Here is a 13241-nt window from a genome sequence, read left to right as displayed (position 1 = left end):
AGAGTTCTGCATAAATCTTGTTAATCTAAATTGTATGCTTTGAATTTGTAAGCCTTTTTCAAAGGACTGGAACGTGGACTTAAATTCAGTTTTTATTTCTGATCTATTTTCTGCCTTTATCAGAACTGATTTGCTAATCTGTCACTTTTAGATTAGCTCTAGATTTGAACGTTGCCAGGGTTCTGGCAGCTGCTACGTTTGTACACAGCTTTTAAGACATTTTTGCCTCTTTTAAGAAGTAGATTTTGGTACAGACCTGGCCCTGAAGTGATTAATAGTCTGTAGCTTGAATAAAAGCACCGTCGTGTGTTAGGACTAAGCATGACCAGAAGAATAAAATAAAACACACAACCTGCGGGGCAGAACTAGGGAAAGCCTCAGTTTTGGAAGTTCGGTGTGGAGAATGAGTTTCGCGTTCCCGCTGTGAGGAGTTTTGTCTCGTAGGCTGAAAGGCCCGGGCTCCGCTGCGTGCTCCCAGCGGAGTCACGATGCTCGCAAGAGCCGAGATGACCGTATCCGTAGTAGAACTTCTCACAAACAAAGCCTGTTACACGCAAAGGAAGATAAAATACACTTTAAATCACAACAGATACTCCGCAGCGTACAGGAGGAGATTTTCTGCAGAACAATAGAGGCAAATAGCGGCCGGAATGACCTGATATTGGCTGTGGGTTGTCGAGGGGGTTTCCCCCCTTCCCTTTCTTGTTCCTGTGCCTTAGCTTACAGGAACGAGTGTGTATTAAACAAAGGATAAACTTGCATAAGGGTATTTATCTCTCTCTGGGTAAAACCCATACTAAGACATGAAAGGTAAAAGCTGCATTAATTACTCAAGAGGGATTCAAAGCTCAGCAGTTTACTAGGATTGAAGGATTTATTGAAAAACAGTGGTTCTCATGTGTAACTCCAGGCAATAAACCTATTTAATTAAAGGCTTAATCTTCTAGTTGACATGTTTGCTACTGTTCCAATAAAAAGCTTCATCTGTAGCCAATTTTTGTAACTATACAAATAATAGTAGAATCCCTCATCTTTGTTCAGTTTTTTAACTGTTTAATTGTATTATGTTGGTTATATTATAAATATTTAAAGGACTTTTGTGTCTTTAGGAATCAAAGGCTTTAAATGGTCCGCATTCCAAATGATTTAAATACAGGCGGTGCGTCTTCACCTCTTCCTTTTTCAAACAAAAGAATGTTCGTTTTTTAGAGAGGTTTGCATGGGTAACTGTGTTCTGTGCCGAGCAGCAGTTTTTTAACAAATTTGCCTCCTCAAGCTAGGTATGCGCACTCGTAGCTATCTTATATAAGTATCATTAATTCAAGTTAATGCAAAATTAGAATTTTTTAAAGACTCTTCGTCTCAACGCTTGCTGCTTAGAAATATAATCGTGATGTATTATGAAGGAGCAGATCAGAAAATACTGAGAGAAGTGGTAAGAATAGTTAGGTGCCTGGATTATTTTCATATGATAAGATTCTGTAATGGGGCTAAACTAAATGTATTTAGCTGAGGAAGGAGGAAAAAGAGAGAGAATGATTAAAGTGAATAATGTTTTGGTATTCGATCCAGTTCTTAACCCTCTTTCAGCCAACAAGAAGCGAGGAGATGGTATTTATATGTTTTATAACCATCTGTGTGTATGTATCTGTATATGTGAGCGTAGGGCAGTATACACACCTTTCACGTGGGGTGAAGACCGTTACTCCCCATGATTTTCTTTTAAGGATCAAAACGTTATAAGTACTAGAGTTGACAGTTGTATTAGTTTAAAGCAATCGAGGGCTAATTAAGTCTTACACCCCTCAGGTATAAATCAAGGAGACAACTGTAGCGTTCTGTTGGAAAATATTGAAAAAAATTTGTGCTGGGTTGCTGCGTTATTGCAAACAGGTGTTGGTCACTGCTTGAAACACAGCTTAATCCTGTATGGTGTAATCGAGTGGTTTAGCGCAGCAGCATCTTTCAACTAAATCTTCCCTTTACTGAGCTAGAACTTTAACTCACGTCTCTAATCCAGCAAATACTTTAAGTCTTTTAAACTTCTATTTTTGGACTATTTCTTTGAATCCCATCTTTAATAGAAATGTTTGCTTTGCTTTGCTTTAGGTTGGGACTCATCGGGAAGAAAGTGTCAGCCTCAACAGCAACCACTCGGTTCTTCCCAGTACAGTTTCTGCTCAGAGCACAGAACTAAATCATAAAACACAAGAAAGCTACAGAGGTAACTTTCCAGCAGTATTAAATGCTGAACAGGGTCTGCAGTAATCCAGAGCCAATGAGGCTGTAGGTCTTGGTAAACTTGCATCAACACAGGGGATAGGGACATAGATAATGTTGAGAAATAAAAATTCATTATAAATCCTATAAACGGCCACTGTTAGGGATTCCTGCAACAGTTTTGAGGGCATCCCTGTGTCAGGCTTGTCCCAGTATAGCTTCAGCAGAAGACCCTGCATTACAGCCGCATTCTGCCAGCTTAAGGAGCCATAAAGCCGTTTGCAGTACTGCAGCCGTTTCCGAATCGGCCAGGAGGGCTGCAGCCTGAGCTGAGGCCAGATTTCAGTCTAGCCAATAAAAGGAAGTCGTTCCACACAAGTGTTTACAGTTCTCTCAATTTTTAGCCTAAAGAAGTAAGCTATAGAAAACAGAAGTCAGCTTATTCGTTAGCATGCTTGCACCATTTAGGGATGTGTGTGTTGCACACTTGGCCTAAGCCCAAGCCTCGATGTCAGTGCAGCTCTGCCCTTAGATTTGCAGCCCAGACATGAGGTGCAAATTTCCTTACTTCGCTAAATGTCCCTTTGTCTTCAACGATGTCTTTCTTAGATTAAGCTGTTACTGATCAAGCTGCTCTACGAATTACGGTCCCTTCACAACTCGTGACACATGTCCAAGTACAGCAGTGTTGCCAGAGCGTAGTTCCTCCTGTTGTCTCCCCAGACTTCTGCTCGGCTCTGGCCTCCCATCGACAAGATCTGCTTGAGATTCTCGGGAATGTTTTGCTCCTGTGATACTCATACTGATCTCTGGTTGCTTGCAGCGTTGTCAGGTGGCTTACAGAGCCAGTCTGTGGCTATAGGTCCAACGGAAATCAAGTCTGAGCATAAGGAGAAGGACGAAAATATACATGAACCCCCCTCATCGGATGACATGAAATCAGATGATGAGTCCTCCCAGAAGGATATCAAGGTCTCATCTAGAGGCAGAACAAGGTGGGTTGCTGACATGGCCTAGAGAATCTGTGCTTTGCTAATGCTCTGTAGCGTGTTGTCCTTAAGTTTGATAAATTTATTTCAAGGCTTTGGCGTTACCTCGGTGTGTATACTAATAGGCAGCTGAAATAGCCAAATAGTTTACGGTATTTGTATCTAATTAAATACGAGAGGATTTTCTGGGAAAATCACCTGAAAATGATGCATTCCGTTACATTAGTGCCTTGCCTAATACCTGCCTGTACAGATAAGTAGTAGGAGATTCAGAGGGCCCTGCCCAGCACAGGGGATGGGAGAGTGTTGGAAATTTGTGATACTTTGTACCTGGGCCAGGGCTGCGCTTCTGTGAGCCAGTAGTGATGGAGAGCGGCAGTCCGATGAGCCGGGGGCTGGGGTGGATGCGCTAGGTCAAGATCCTTTTTAAATGCTGCCTCCCCTCCCAGCCACGGACAAAAAACCTGGCGTTGACCACCGGGTAAAATGCTTCTGGATCTGCCTGATAGGCCTGACACAAGCACTGAAATTTGAGAGAACAGAAAACAATCAGAATTTTGCAGGCACCAGAGTCTATACTATCACGTGTCTAATGGCATTTAGCGTATTAATTTCGGTAGAGCTTAATTTCAATTGATGTTTGGCTTAAATTGGACAGTTTGACTTAAATTGGACAGTCCTATATTAAAAAAAAAAAGTCTGTGCCACTTAATACGATCATTTGAAGGGATACAGGAATTCTAAATATAACTGTTCAGCTCTGCGCTGGGTATTAGAAGAAAAAATGGTTCCAAAATTGGCCAGGAAGGTCTTAAACTAAAAATTTTTAATAAGTACATTAAATTGAAAATTGCTTGAATGCCTTTTTATATAAGCTAATATATTGGAAACGAGCAAAAACTATTTGTCGAAAATTATTGATTCTTCACCTGACAAGATGACAGAGTTTTCTCTTAAGTATTTGAACATTCATCAGTAACCGAGTGAAGGGGTAGTTTGGGTGCATCTTTTGCTTCAAGGGGCGGCACGTTGCCACTACTTTTCCTAGAGGTGTTTGCTGTCTGTAGGCCGTATTCTGGGGGTATTCTTCAGGCAGAAACCATTTAACGTTTATTTCCAGGAAAAGGCAGGAACAGCAAGAATTACCTTGAATACTTAAGCACTGATATCTATCGCTTTCTTCGTTATCCAAATCTACTTCAATATGAAATAGATTAAGTGGGAAGAAGTTCAATTTCATCAAGTGAAAATTTTGAGCCAGCAGCAGGATCACTTGTTTGAAATACCAGTGATATCTCAATATACTTTATTTATGCTTTCTTGCAGCAGTACTAATGAAGATGAGGATTTAAACCCAGAGCAGAAAATAGAAAGAGAAAAGGAGAGGAGAATGGCAAATAATGCTAGAGAACGTTTGCGTGTACGAGATATTAACGAGGCATTTAAAGAACTTGGCCGTATGTGTCAGCTTCATCTGAAGAGTGAAAAACCACAGACGAAACTGCTTATTCTTCACCAGGCTGTGGCAGTCATCCTCAGTCTCGAGCAGCAAGTGAGAGGTCAGTAGCCTGCCATCGTGCTGTGGCAGTGCGCGTGGTAGCTTTGGTCGCGGAACAGCGTCGGCCTCTTGAAATCTGCACAACTGGATGCACAAGTCACTAACAGTGTCTCTGCTGTTCTGTAACGATGTTGAAGGTCTTTAGGAAAAGCAAAGAATTACTTTTGAACAAAAAAAAAAAGCGGGGGGAGGAGGGTAATTAGGTTTATACTTTGATCTTTCTGGGTTTTTTCCTGTGCAATTAGCCATCTCTTCAGCTATGTTTTTAAGGTAAATTGATTAATTAAAATATGGACACATCTTGCTTTAAATCGTAACAAGCACTTATTTAGTAGTACAGAAGCTTTAGCAAACATAAGAGATCTACTTTAAGATGAACCCCACATAATTGAAATATTAAAATGCAGCGAATTTAACTGCACTTACTTAGGTTTTTGCATTAAACATATACTGGGGAGGAGGAAGGAAACCTACTTCTACTTTAATTGAATCAGGGCTGGGTTTGCATGTGTCTTCTTTCCCTAATTCCTTTAAATCTTTTCAGGAGAGAAAGAATAGGCCTATTGGTAGGTGCAGAAGGAAGAATTCTGTGTGCACTTCACTCTCTTAAGGAAAGGTAGTTCTAGGAATCGTGCTTAGTTCTTCAGCTGTTCCATGCTCGTGTGGTGGTGAAGCTACAGTTGACTTTTAGTCTCCCTGTAAACTTGTGTCAAAGACACGTTGAAGTTCTGGGGCACCTTGCCCTAACTTTTGGTGAGCCCTGAACTGGTCAGGCAGTTGGACTGGGTGCTCACTGCGGGTCCCTTCCAGCTGAGGGACTCTGTTCTGTGTAGCTGGCACTTCAACGGGTGAGCGTCCTCAGGTTTTGCTGGTTTGGCCTAGTGAAGAACCATCTTCCGTGGTGCCTCACTGGTGGAAGCGCATCAAGTGACTGGCAAAGTCTTTCAGATGTGGATGACGTCAGTGGTCGTATTTGCTTAATGTGCTGCATTTTTGAATCACTGATGTCACTGAAGGATGTCAATGTTTTATTTTTGTGTACCTTGTTTTTACTTCCACTTCCTAATTTGTTGCTTGCATTTTGCACAGGAGATCAAAGCAATTGTTACAAGTTTATTGAAAGTGACAAAGTGAATCACTTAATGCAAGCTGAGGTACTTTGCAGGAAGGATGAGATGCTGTGTTTTCAGGCGGAGTTGTACTGACCCAGGTTTTAATACAGAAAGGCGCTGTCTCCAGTCAGAGTTCTTCAAGGCACGCAGAGCACCTCGGTACTCTGCAGACGAGACACCAGCTAGTGCCATGGTAGAGCCCTATTTTAGCGTCTCCGAGACTTTGATCTTAGGAATTGTTTTGGTCGAAAATGTTTGCCATAGTCTGGAAGGTTGAATATTATGAAGAAGTCAGAATAACGTTAATCAAGCATGTATTTTACTGTTTAAAAACCATCAAGTCCATCTCCCTGCTCTTACAGATTTCTGTAATCCACAGAAAGCTCTGTGAAAATTAATAACATCACTTCTGCCTTGGTCAGAGGTTGCTTCTGAACCTTACGTCTCTGGTAGAAGTCTTTCTAAATGTACTTAGAGTTAAATTGGGACTATGCGACAGGCAGGGTAAACGGAGAGCTTTTCCTTCCTCACCTTTACATCTCGCCTTCCGCTCTCGGTGCGTTTGAGGAGGCCCATCGCAAGCACGCCGTGCCTCTTGTGAGAGAGGCCGTGTTCCCCGTTGGCTCTCGCCCGTCTTTCGTTGCACCTCTTCCTCAACGTGAGGGACCGGGGCTTTGTGTGCGCCCACAGGAGCTTTCACCAGGGCGCGACAGAATTGCATAAGCAATTTCCTCCCGCTGCTGGTGATGAAGCTTCTCATTTTGTGATTGGTGCTATTCAAAATGAAACGCATCAGATTTTAAGCTCTAACTGTAGGCTAGCATTTTTATCTCTGTTTCCTAAATCACTGTAAATTAACTTCCTTTCAAAGTTCCCACATAATTAAATCTCCTTTAAAACTTGAAGGCAAGCCACATTTAAACAAAGAAAACGGTGATTAAGGAAAGTTAGCAGGTTTTTTTTTTTTTTTCCAGTAGACTCTTTGGGAGCACTCATCCTTAGGAAATGCAGTAGGAGGCTGTTGTTGATGCCTTGGGTGAAAGCAGAATTAGCAAGTCCGTCCAAAATCGCCTCTGGCAGATTAGCTAGATTCTACCCCTTGGAAAACGCAGAGGGGTCAGCAAACTGCAGTTACTAGAGGGGCGCCCGTGCGGAGCCGGAGAAGGGCTTGTGCTGTCTGTTCAGTTTTGGCAGTCTCCCGACAGTTAAAATTGTATCGGCAATCTTAAACCGCAACACAGAATTCACTGACAGCTGGAAAAATACCTCAAAACGTTGATTAAATTCAACGTGAATAAATTTGATGGTAGAATATAGTGCGTGCTTTTTGTGTGTCTTTCTGGCCATTGCGATTTACATCTTTTATATTTTGATTCACGAAAAGCCATTTTGAAGAACAGAAACAGTTGACTTTTAGGACTGTCATTATTTGAAAACTAATCCAAATCTACATCTGTTGAAGCTGATTGGGGAAGTGGAAACATACTGATGGAAAGACCTTGATAGCTGGTCCACAACTGGCCATTATAAAGCACTGGCTTTAACGTGAGAGGAAATATGGTTTAAAAACAATAATCCTTCTGTTCTGTGCGAGTGTCATCATATTCTTTCGATTTAAGCACGATGGGCACAAGACGATGGCACAGACTTGAGGGTACGAAGAGAGCTATCGACTTAGGACGTTCTGCCTCCCCTGTTCTAACAGCAGGCTAATGCTTAAGGTGAAGAAAGCAGCAGTAACATTACTACAACTGGTGTGATGTCCGTAGGTTGGTGTGACTTCAACATACCAACAAAGCACAGAAATCTCTGTTCTATTACATTGCAAATTACAGCCAGGTCTCATTTTGCACTTTAGCAACTTCTGGTGACAAGGGAGGTACTTTTGAAAGTCTTTTTGAAGGTGTATGTAGGCAGCTAGTAAAGCTTGGGGTTTTTTGGTTTTGTTTTTTTAAAAAAAGTACCAGTTTAGGAGATGCCTGGTAGGATTCTGCGTAGTGCTTGTCTGCAGCTTTAGACACCTGCATTTTAGCCCAGGGACATAAGGAGTTAGAAGAGGGAAGCTGCCTAGCTCTTTTTACTATGGTTGTTACTGTATCGATATCCCCCTCGGTATCCGGGTGTAGGATGTTAAGAACCATTTTTCTGTTACAGAACGAAACCTAAACCCTAAAGCAGCCTGCCTTAAGAGAAGGGAAGAAGAAAAAGTTTCTGCCGTATCGGCAGAGCCGCCAACACCGCACCCAGGAAGCCACCCTGGCCTGAGTGAAACTACCAACCCTATGGGTCATATGTGAACACCAGCCAGGTACGTCTCTTCTCCAGAGGGGAATGGCTCTCGTTGCTTTTTGTTGGCTAAAATTTGGGAGATCTGGATATGTTTATTCTTAGTTACCGAGCTGCCACTAGCACCAAACTTCTTTACGCTGCTAAGTACTTCCGTATCTCTGAGCATAAGCAAAGGCATGCAGATTTGTTTAGTTTTATAATAAAACAAACCCCCAAGAAATTGTCGTTAAAGTCTCTTCATTTCCACGCGCTGTTGCCAATGGCTACATCTCTTGGCTCAGGTGGCCGTCTTGGCATGACATCAGAGGAATAGTTAACAGCTTGCTAGATAAGCCAAGCATAATAGAGATGAATTATACATCTTTAAATGGTCTAAATATCACATTAGTTCATTTAAAAATCCGTGTATTGTTTCCCAGTGCTGATACAAACAGTTAGAGAGACTTCTCATCTCAGAGCGACTTGCTGTCTGGCTTAAGGCCAGTCATTCTAACTCGTACCATTTGCCCAGCAGAAATTGCTAACTATCTTAATTCACAATCTGTATTAGTGAAGACAGTCAAGATTTAAAAAGTAATGTTTCCAGCTTTGCAAGATAAAGCAGTGTTTGCAAAAGCCCCGTGTAGCCCAATACGCAGTAGTTCATTTCAAACATGCTGATGGGGAGGCCTTACAGGAGGGTGAGTCTTTGGCTTTATTACATGTTGTTGGTTACTTGGGTTTTTTAAATCATTGGGAAAAACTTGATTTTGAGAAGAAAAAAATGGAGTATTCCATGTCTTTTAAAACAGTAGAGCTGTTGCCACTTTCAAAAAGAGTAAGAGATGGGGTTCAATGCCCTTATTTTAATCCGCAACTTTACTAAATTTTATGTTTTGGCAGGTTTTTTGTTGCTGTGTATAAAGACTTTTGCTTCTATTTTAGCTTCAGGTAAAGGCATGCATCTTGCCAGAATGTATCCCATGGAAGTTTATTATTCCCTAGTGTTCCTTAGAAAGCAGCAAGATGGCATTGAAACCAAGCCTTATTTGAGTCAGTGCTTTTTCCCCATCCCTTATAGGCAGCTTCTTTCTTCATAAACAAAATGGGCTTTCTTCTTAGGAAAACAAGGTGCTTTGAATTTCTTTAATTTGTTTTATTTCATACCAGAGCAATAGGCCACTTCTAAATCATCACATAATTCTTGATTTACAGCAGAACTGATAGTCTGTTCTTGCCGTGTTGATGCAACGAACCACTTTCAGAAGTTTGCTGTTACGTTTGCTTTTGTAATAGCAATGACTCTATGCCAGATGACTAAAGTGTGACGTTGACGTGAAAAGGCTGCACGGCTCATTAGGTATACGGCAATGCGTACCTTCAACAGTAGCGACTAAATTAGGTACTGTCTCCTGCTTATTTTAGGCAACAAAGTCAAACACAAGCCAAAGGTCTGAGGTTTGCAGCGTATTCTTTCTCCCATCTCCAGAGAGTCCCAGCAGAAGTTCCCGAGAGGGAACTGTTCAATACATCCTATTCAGTATGGACACTTCTGGGTAGAAGGGTTTCAAGGCCTCTCAAACTGATTTTCTTTTGCGCTTAACTGACGGAAAATGCGCTAAGATACAGTTTAAATCAGTTCTCTAGTGTTGGTATTCTGCTTCTCGTTGGTTCTTTTCCTAATACCCCTGTCTTCTCCCAACTTCCTCTCTAGAATTCCAGAATTATTGGTAGGATACACAGAAGGTGACCTTTCTTCACAAGGACACAGACAACTAACATTATATGAAGACACAAACCTGACAGGAGAAAACACTTGAAGCAAGAAACCCAAATGCAATCTTATGATCAAAGCTACTGGTCAACACCTGCATCAGGATCGAAGATACAAGATCTTCAGATAGAATTTCAGCCCATGAAATACTCTGAACATATCATTCTGTTGCAAGCAGTGTGTCGCTTCTGCACAATCAGAGACTGTTGTGATCTCTCCACTCATTGTGGAAGTTGCCTTGTGCCTAAACTGAATTGACAAATGCATTGTAACTACAAATTTTATTTATTGTTATGGAACTGTAAAGGTCTACATATAAAGGGAAAAGTTAACATGTTAAAAGCTGATAAAATTTCAGCTGGATGCCAGCATTTACTAAAGCTGTTCACATTCAGAGAACAAAGCAGTGACAACCGTCGACCCGTAGCATTCCCAGCATACCTATTAGTGTCTTAAAAAAGGAAGGGAAAAGTCTTTTGTCGTCCTTTCCTCTCCTTTTGCCATATGACTAGTGTTTTCCATGCAATAGGAAACTATTCCTTGGTATAGCTTTTTTACGTTATTTTTGGTCTCTGGTAATCTGAACAGTTATGGTCACAGTCACCCTTCCATACCGAGCTCCGTGCTTCAAGCCAGTAAGAGGCCTCCTGAAGGCTGCAGGCAGGAGCGATGCTGTGACCATAACATTTCTTGGATTTAAAAAGTGATTTTTATTTTCCCTCAGACTTTCCTCAAACATTTTTTTTTTCTAATTATAAACAAAACCTTTTTAGGCTTCTAGGCTTCATAGTAAAGCTTGTAACGTGAAGTGTAAATTGGGTGGGGAGAATCTACTTTGTTAGAGTTGCTTTGTTTTCCGAGCAGTAAGTACTACATATAGTACATGTAAAGTGTTAGCTGTACGTAAGCACAAAATGCATTAAAATACAAAGGAGATTTTTTTCAGGCTGTAATTGTGGTGAATAGTAAAATCCGAAATTCACCGTGGCAGGTAGTGTGATGATATAACCGCCAGTAAGGTGGGCTTACTTACGTAATGGAACATAAGAGCAATGGTCAGCAGTTTTTCCTTACTGTATACATTAATTGTCATTTTTGTATGGCTTGTCAGTGGAGAAAAAAAATAGTGTGAATCAAATGCAAACAAATGACCCCCTCCCAAGCCATATTAGCATTAAACCTTTAAATGTTTCTCCACCAGAACAGTGTCCATAAGTATTCCTTCGTCACAGATGTGTTGAAATGGTTAAAATCCCTTTGAACTCCCATGGAAACTGTCTTCCACTGCAATGACCATGGGAGGAGATTCCCTCAGCCAAGGTTGTCCGAGCTATTGTTTATACAGTGCATCTCTCATCACTGGCAATTGGTTCGCACGCAAAACAGGAACAAAGCAAAAATTTTTATGAAGTCATTTGATTTGGAAGAACAAAAGATGGATTGTTAAAATAAACTAATGAATTTAAGCTCACGTTTTGGATGGTTCCTAACAAAACAGTTTGTGGAATTAGTGGACTCATTTCTATTACTTTAATTTGCATATATCGTCAGATAACACCTGATTATATCTGTGGCCTTGTTCTTCATTTCAGTGTTTATCAGCTAAACAAATTTGTTGCTTATGACGTGTGAAAGTGATCACGTGCCACTGCCTGGCCTTTTTCCTTCTAAGCTTGTTGTCTTTTTGGCTATATTAGACTTTGCAGTATGCCCAGAAGCTTTCCTTCATAAAATAGAAAGAAAAAAACATTTGGCTTATTTTTCACTGTAGCTAGTCTTTTATACAATAATCTTGTAAGAAAATTTCTTGAATTCTAAATATTACTCTTTCTAGATTTTTGAAATCGAAAAAGTTTTCAGTAAAAAGTTTCTTACTTTATTTTACTATATTAGGTAGTAAAAATGTAGGGTTATTTACCATAACCTGTTCATTAATATCAGAAATTTACAATAGCATTGTAAGACCATAGTAGGGTTCTAGCATACCGTGTAGTACCTATGGAGTATTGTAAGAGCTAATTGTCCGAGATGAATTGCTTCTCATCTTGTTCTCCAGTTTCCATTGTTGGTTTATTGCAGATTTGTACCCTGTGTCAAATTTCAAGGTATTGCTGATAAACCTTTCCAACCAGCAGCAAGAAGTTCAAAAAAATTTCTGTCAATGTAACAGAAAACACTATGTATATAACATTTATGTAGCAATAAATGTGCCATCTTTTTTTAACATGGTAAATCAGTGAGTTTTTTAAATTTCTCTCTCCTCATAGGTTATGAGTTGCTTGAAAAACAGCGGCAAAACCAGCTTCTGCCTTTACCTGAATAAAAGCTAACGCGCGTTCTCAAGGTACGCAGCATAGGCTGCAGGCACAAGAAGTGGCGTGGCTGCTCCCTGTGAAGCCAACGCAGAAATCCCCAGCGAGCTGAGGAGGAGCAGTACTTAACCTGCGTTTGCTGCTGCGCAGAAAGGGGATTGCACAAGCAAACAGCAAACCGGGAGCAGAAGCTGATCCTGTAGGCATGCGCCCCCTGCTACATCTTCTTCCTTTACTTTGCCTGTCCTTAAGATAGGTTGCTAAGATCTAAGCCCCTTTTGTGCATTGAAGTTCAGTGCTGAGTCACTTCTGAATTCATTGATGCATCTACATAGGTCTTATGAAAAAAGAGGGAGGGGAAGCAGTCTGTAGCTTAAGCTTGAAATGAAAATTTTCACGTTTTCTACAATTTTTCTTTGCGAGTGCAAACAAAAGAAAATGGAAGTGTACACTTGTCCAAGGGATATGCAGACAGTGGTGAGATCTTCATGCAATTCCTTGTCCACAACGGTTTAAGCCAAAAACCCCAAGTAACAAGCAGACTTTGTAGAATTTTGAGTTTTTTCAACTCTTCTCTAAACAAGTATCCCCGGGAAAAGCACATCCAAGACAAAAGCAAATAGAGATACCACATACGTATATAAAGTTATGCTGTTTAACTGAATGTGGTGTATGTCAGTCAGTGTGGCTGGTGCGTACTGCGTGGTTTCCAACTCTTGATACTGTCCTTTGTAACCTTAGAAAATCTAATGATTATGTTGAGATGTCGTTCGCATTGGAAAAGACTTGTCAGTGTGCATATGCAGGCAAGTTTTTCTAACGTGCCAGCGCTTTTACCCCAGGCAAATCTCTAATGTGGTCTGGCCAAATATGGGAGGCGAGACTCAGCCATGTAAGTATGTCTTTTAGGATGCCTCTAGTAGTAGCTGTGGAAGAGGTGCTCTGGTGCCTTCCCCAGCACACATTCTCAATTCCAACTTAATTTACTCCAATAATAATACTAAATCA

General features: G+C 40.9%; 1 protein-coding gene across 7 annotated transcripts in view; it reads left to right on the top strand.

Annotated features, from left to right (window-relative positions):
- Positions 1-12124, top strand: part of TCF12 (transcription factor 12) — a 175413-nt gene extending 163289 nt beyond the window's left edge. For 3 of the 7 annotated variants that reach the window (XM_082322642.1, XM_082322640.1, XM_082322639.1), the window contains 5 exons: positions 2110-2224; positions 3044-3215; positions 4536-4768; positions 8034-8187; positions 9862-12124. In XM_082322642.1, coding sequence (XP_082178768.1) covers positions 2110-2224; positions 3044-3215; positions 4536-4768; positions 8034-8176 — 663 coding nt within the window. In that variant the 3' untranslated portion in view covers positions 8177-8187; positions 9862-12124. The remainder of the gene's footprint in view (positions 1-2109; positions 2225-3043; positions 3216-4535; positions 4769-8033; positions 8188-9861) is intronic. The other 4 variants (XM_082322641.1, XM_082322643.1, XM_082322644.1 and 1 more) reach the window with 2 other exon arrangements.
- Positions 12125-13241: the final 1117 nt, after the last annotated feature.

The sequence above is a fragment of the Platalea leucorodia genome, assembly GCF_965183815.1.
Source record: "Platalea leucorodia genome assembly, chromosome: 9".
Classification (NCBI taxonomy): Eukaryota; Metazoa; Chordata; class Aves; order Pelecaniformes; family Threskiornithidae; genus Platalea; species Platalea leucorodia.
The sequence above is the reverse complement of the archived record's forward strand: the minus strand, read 5'-3'. Positions and strand labels throughout refer to the sequence as shown.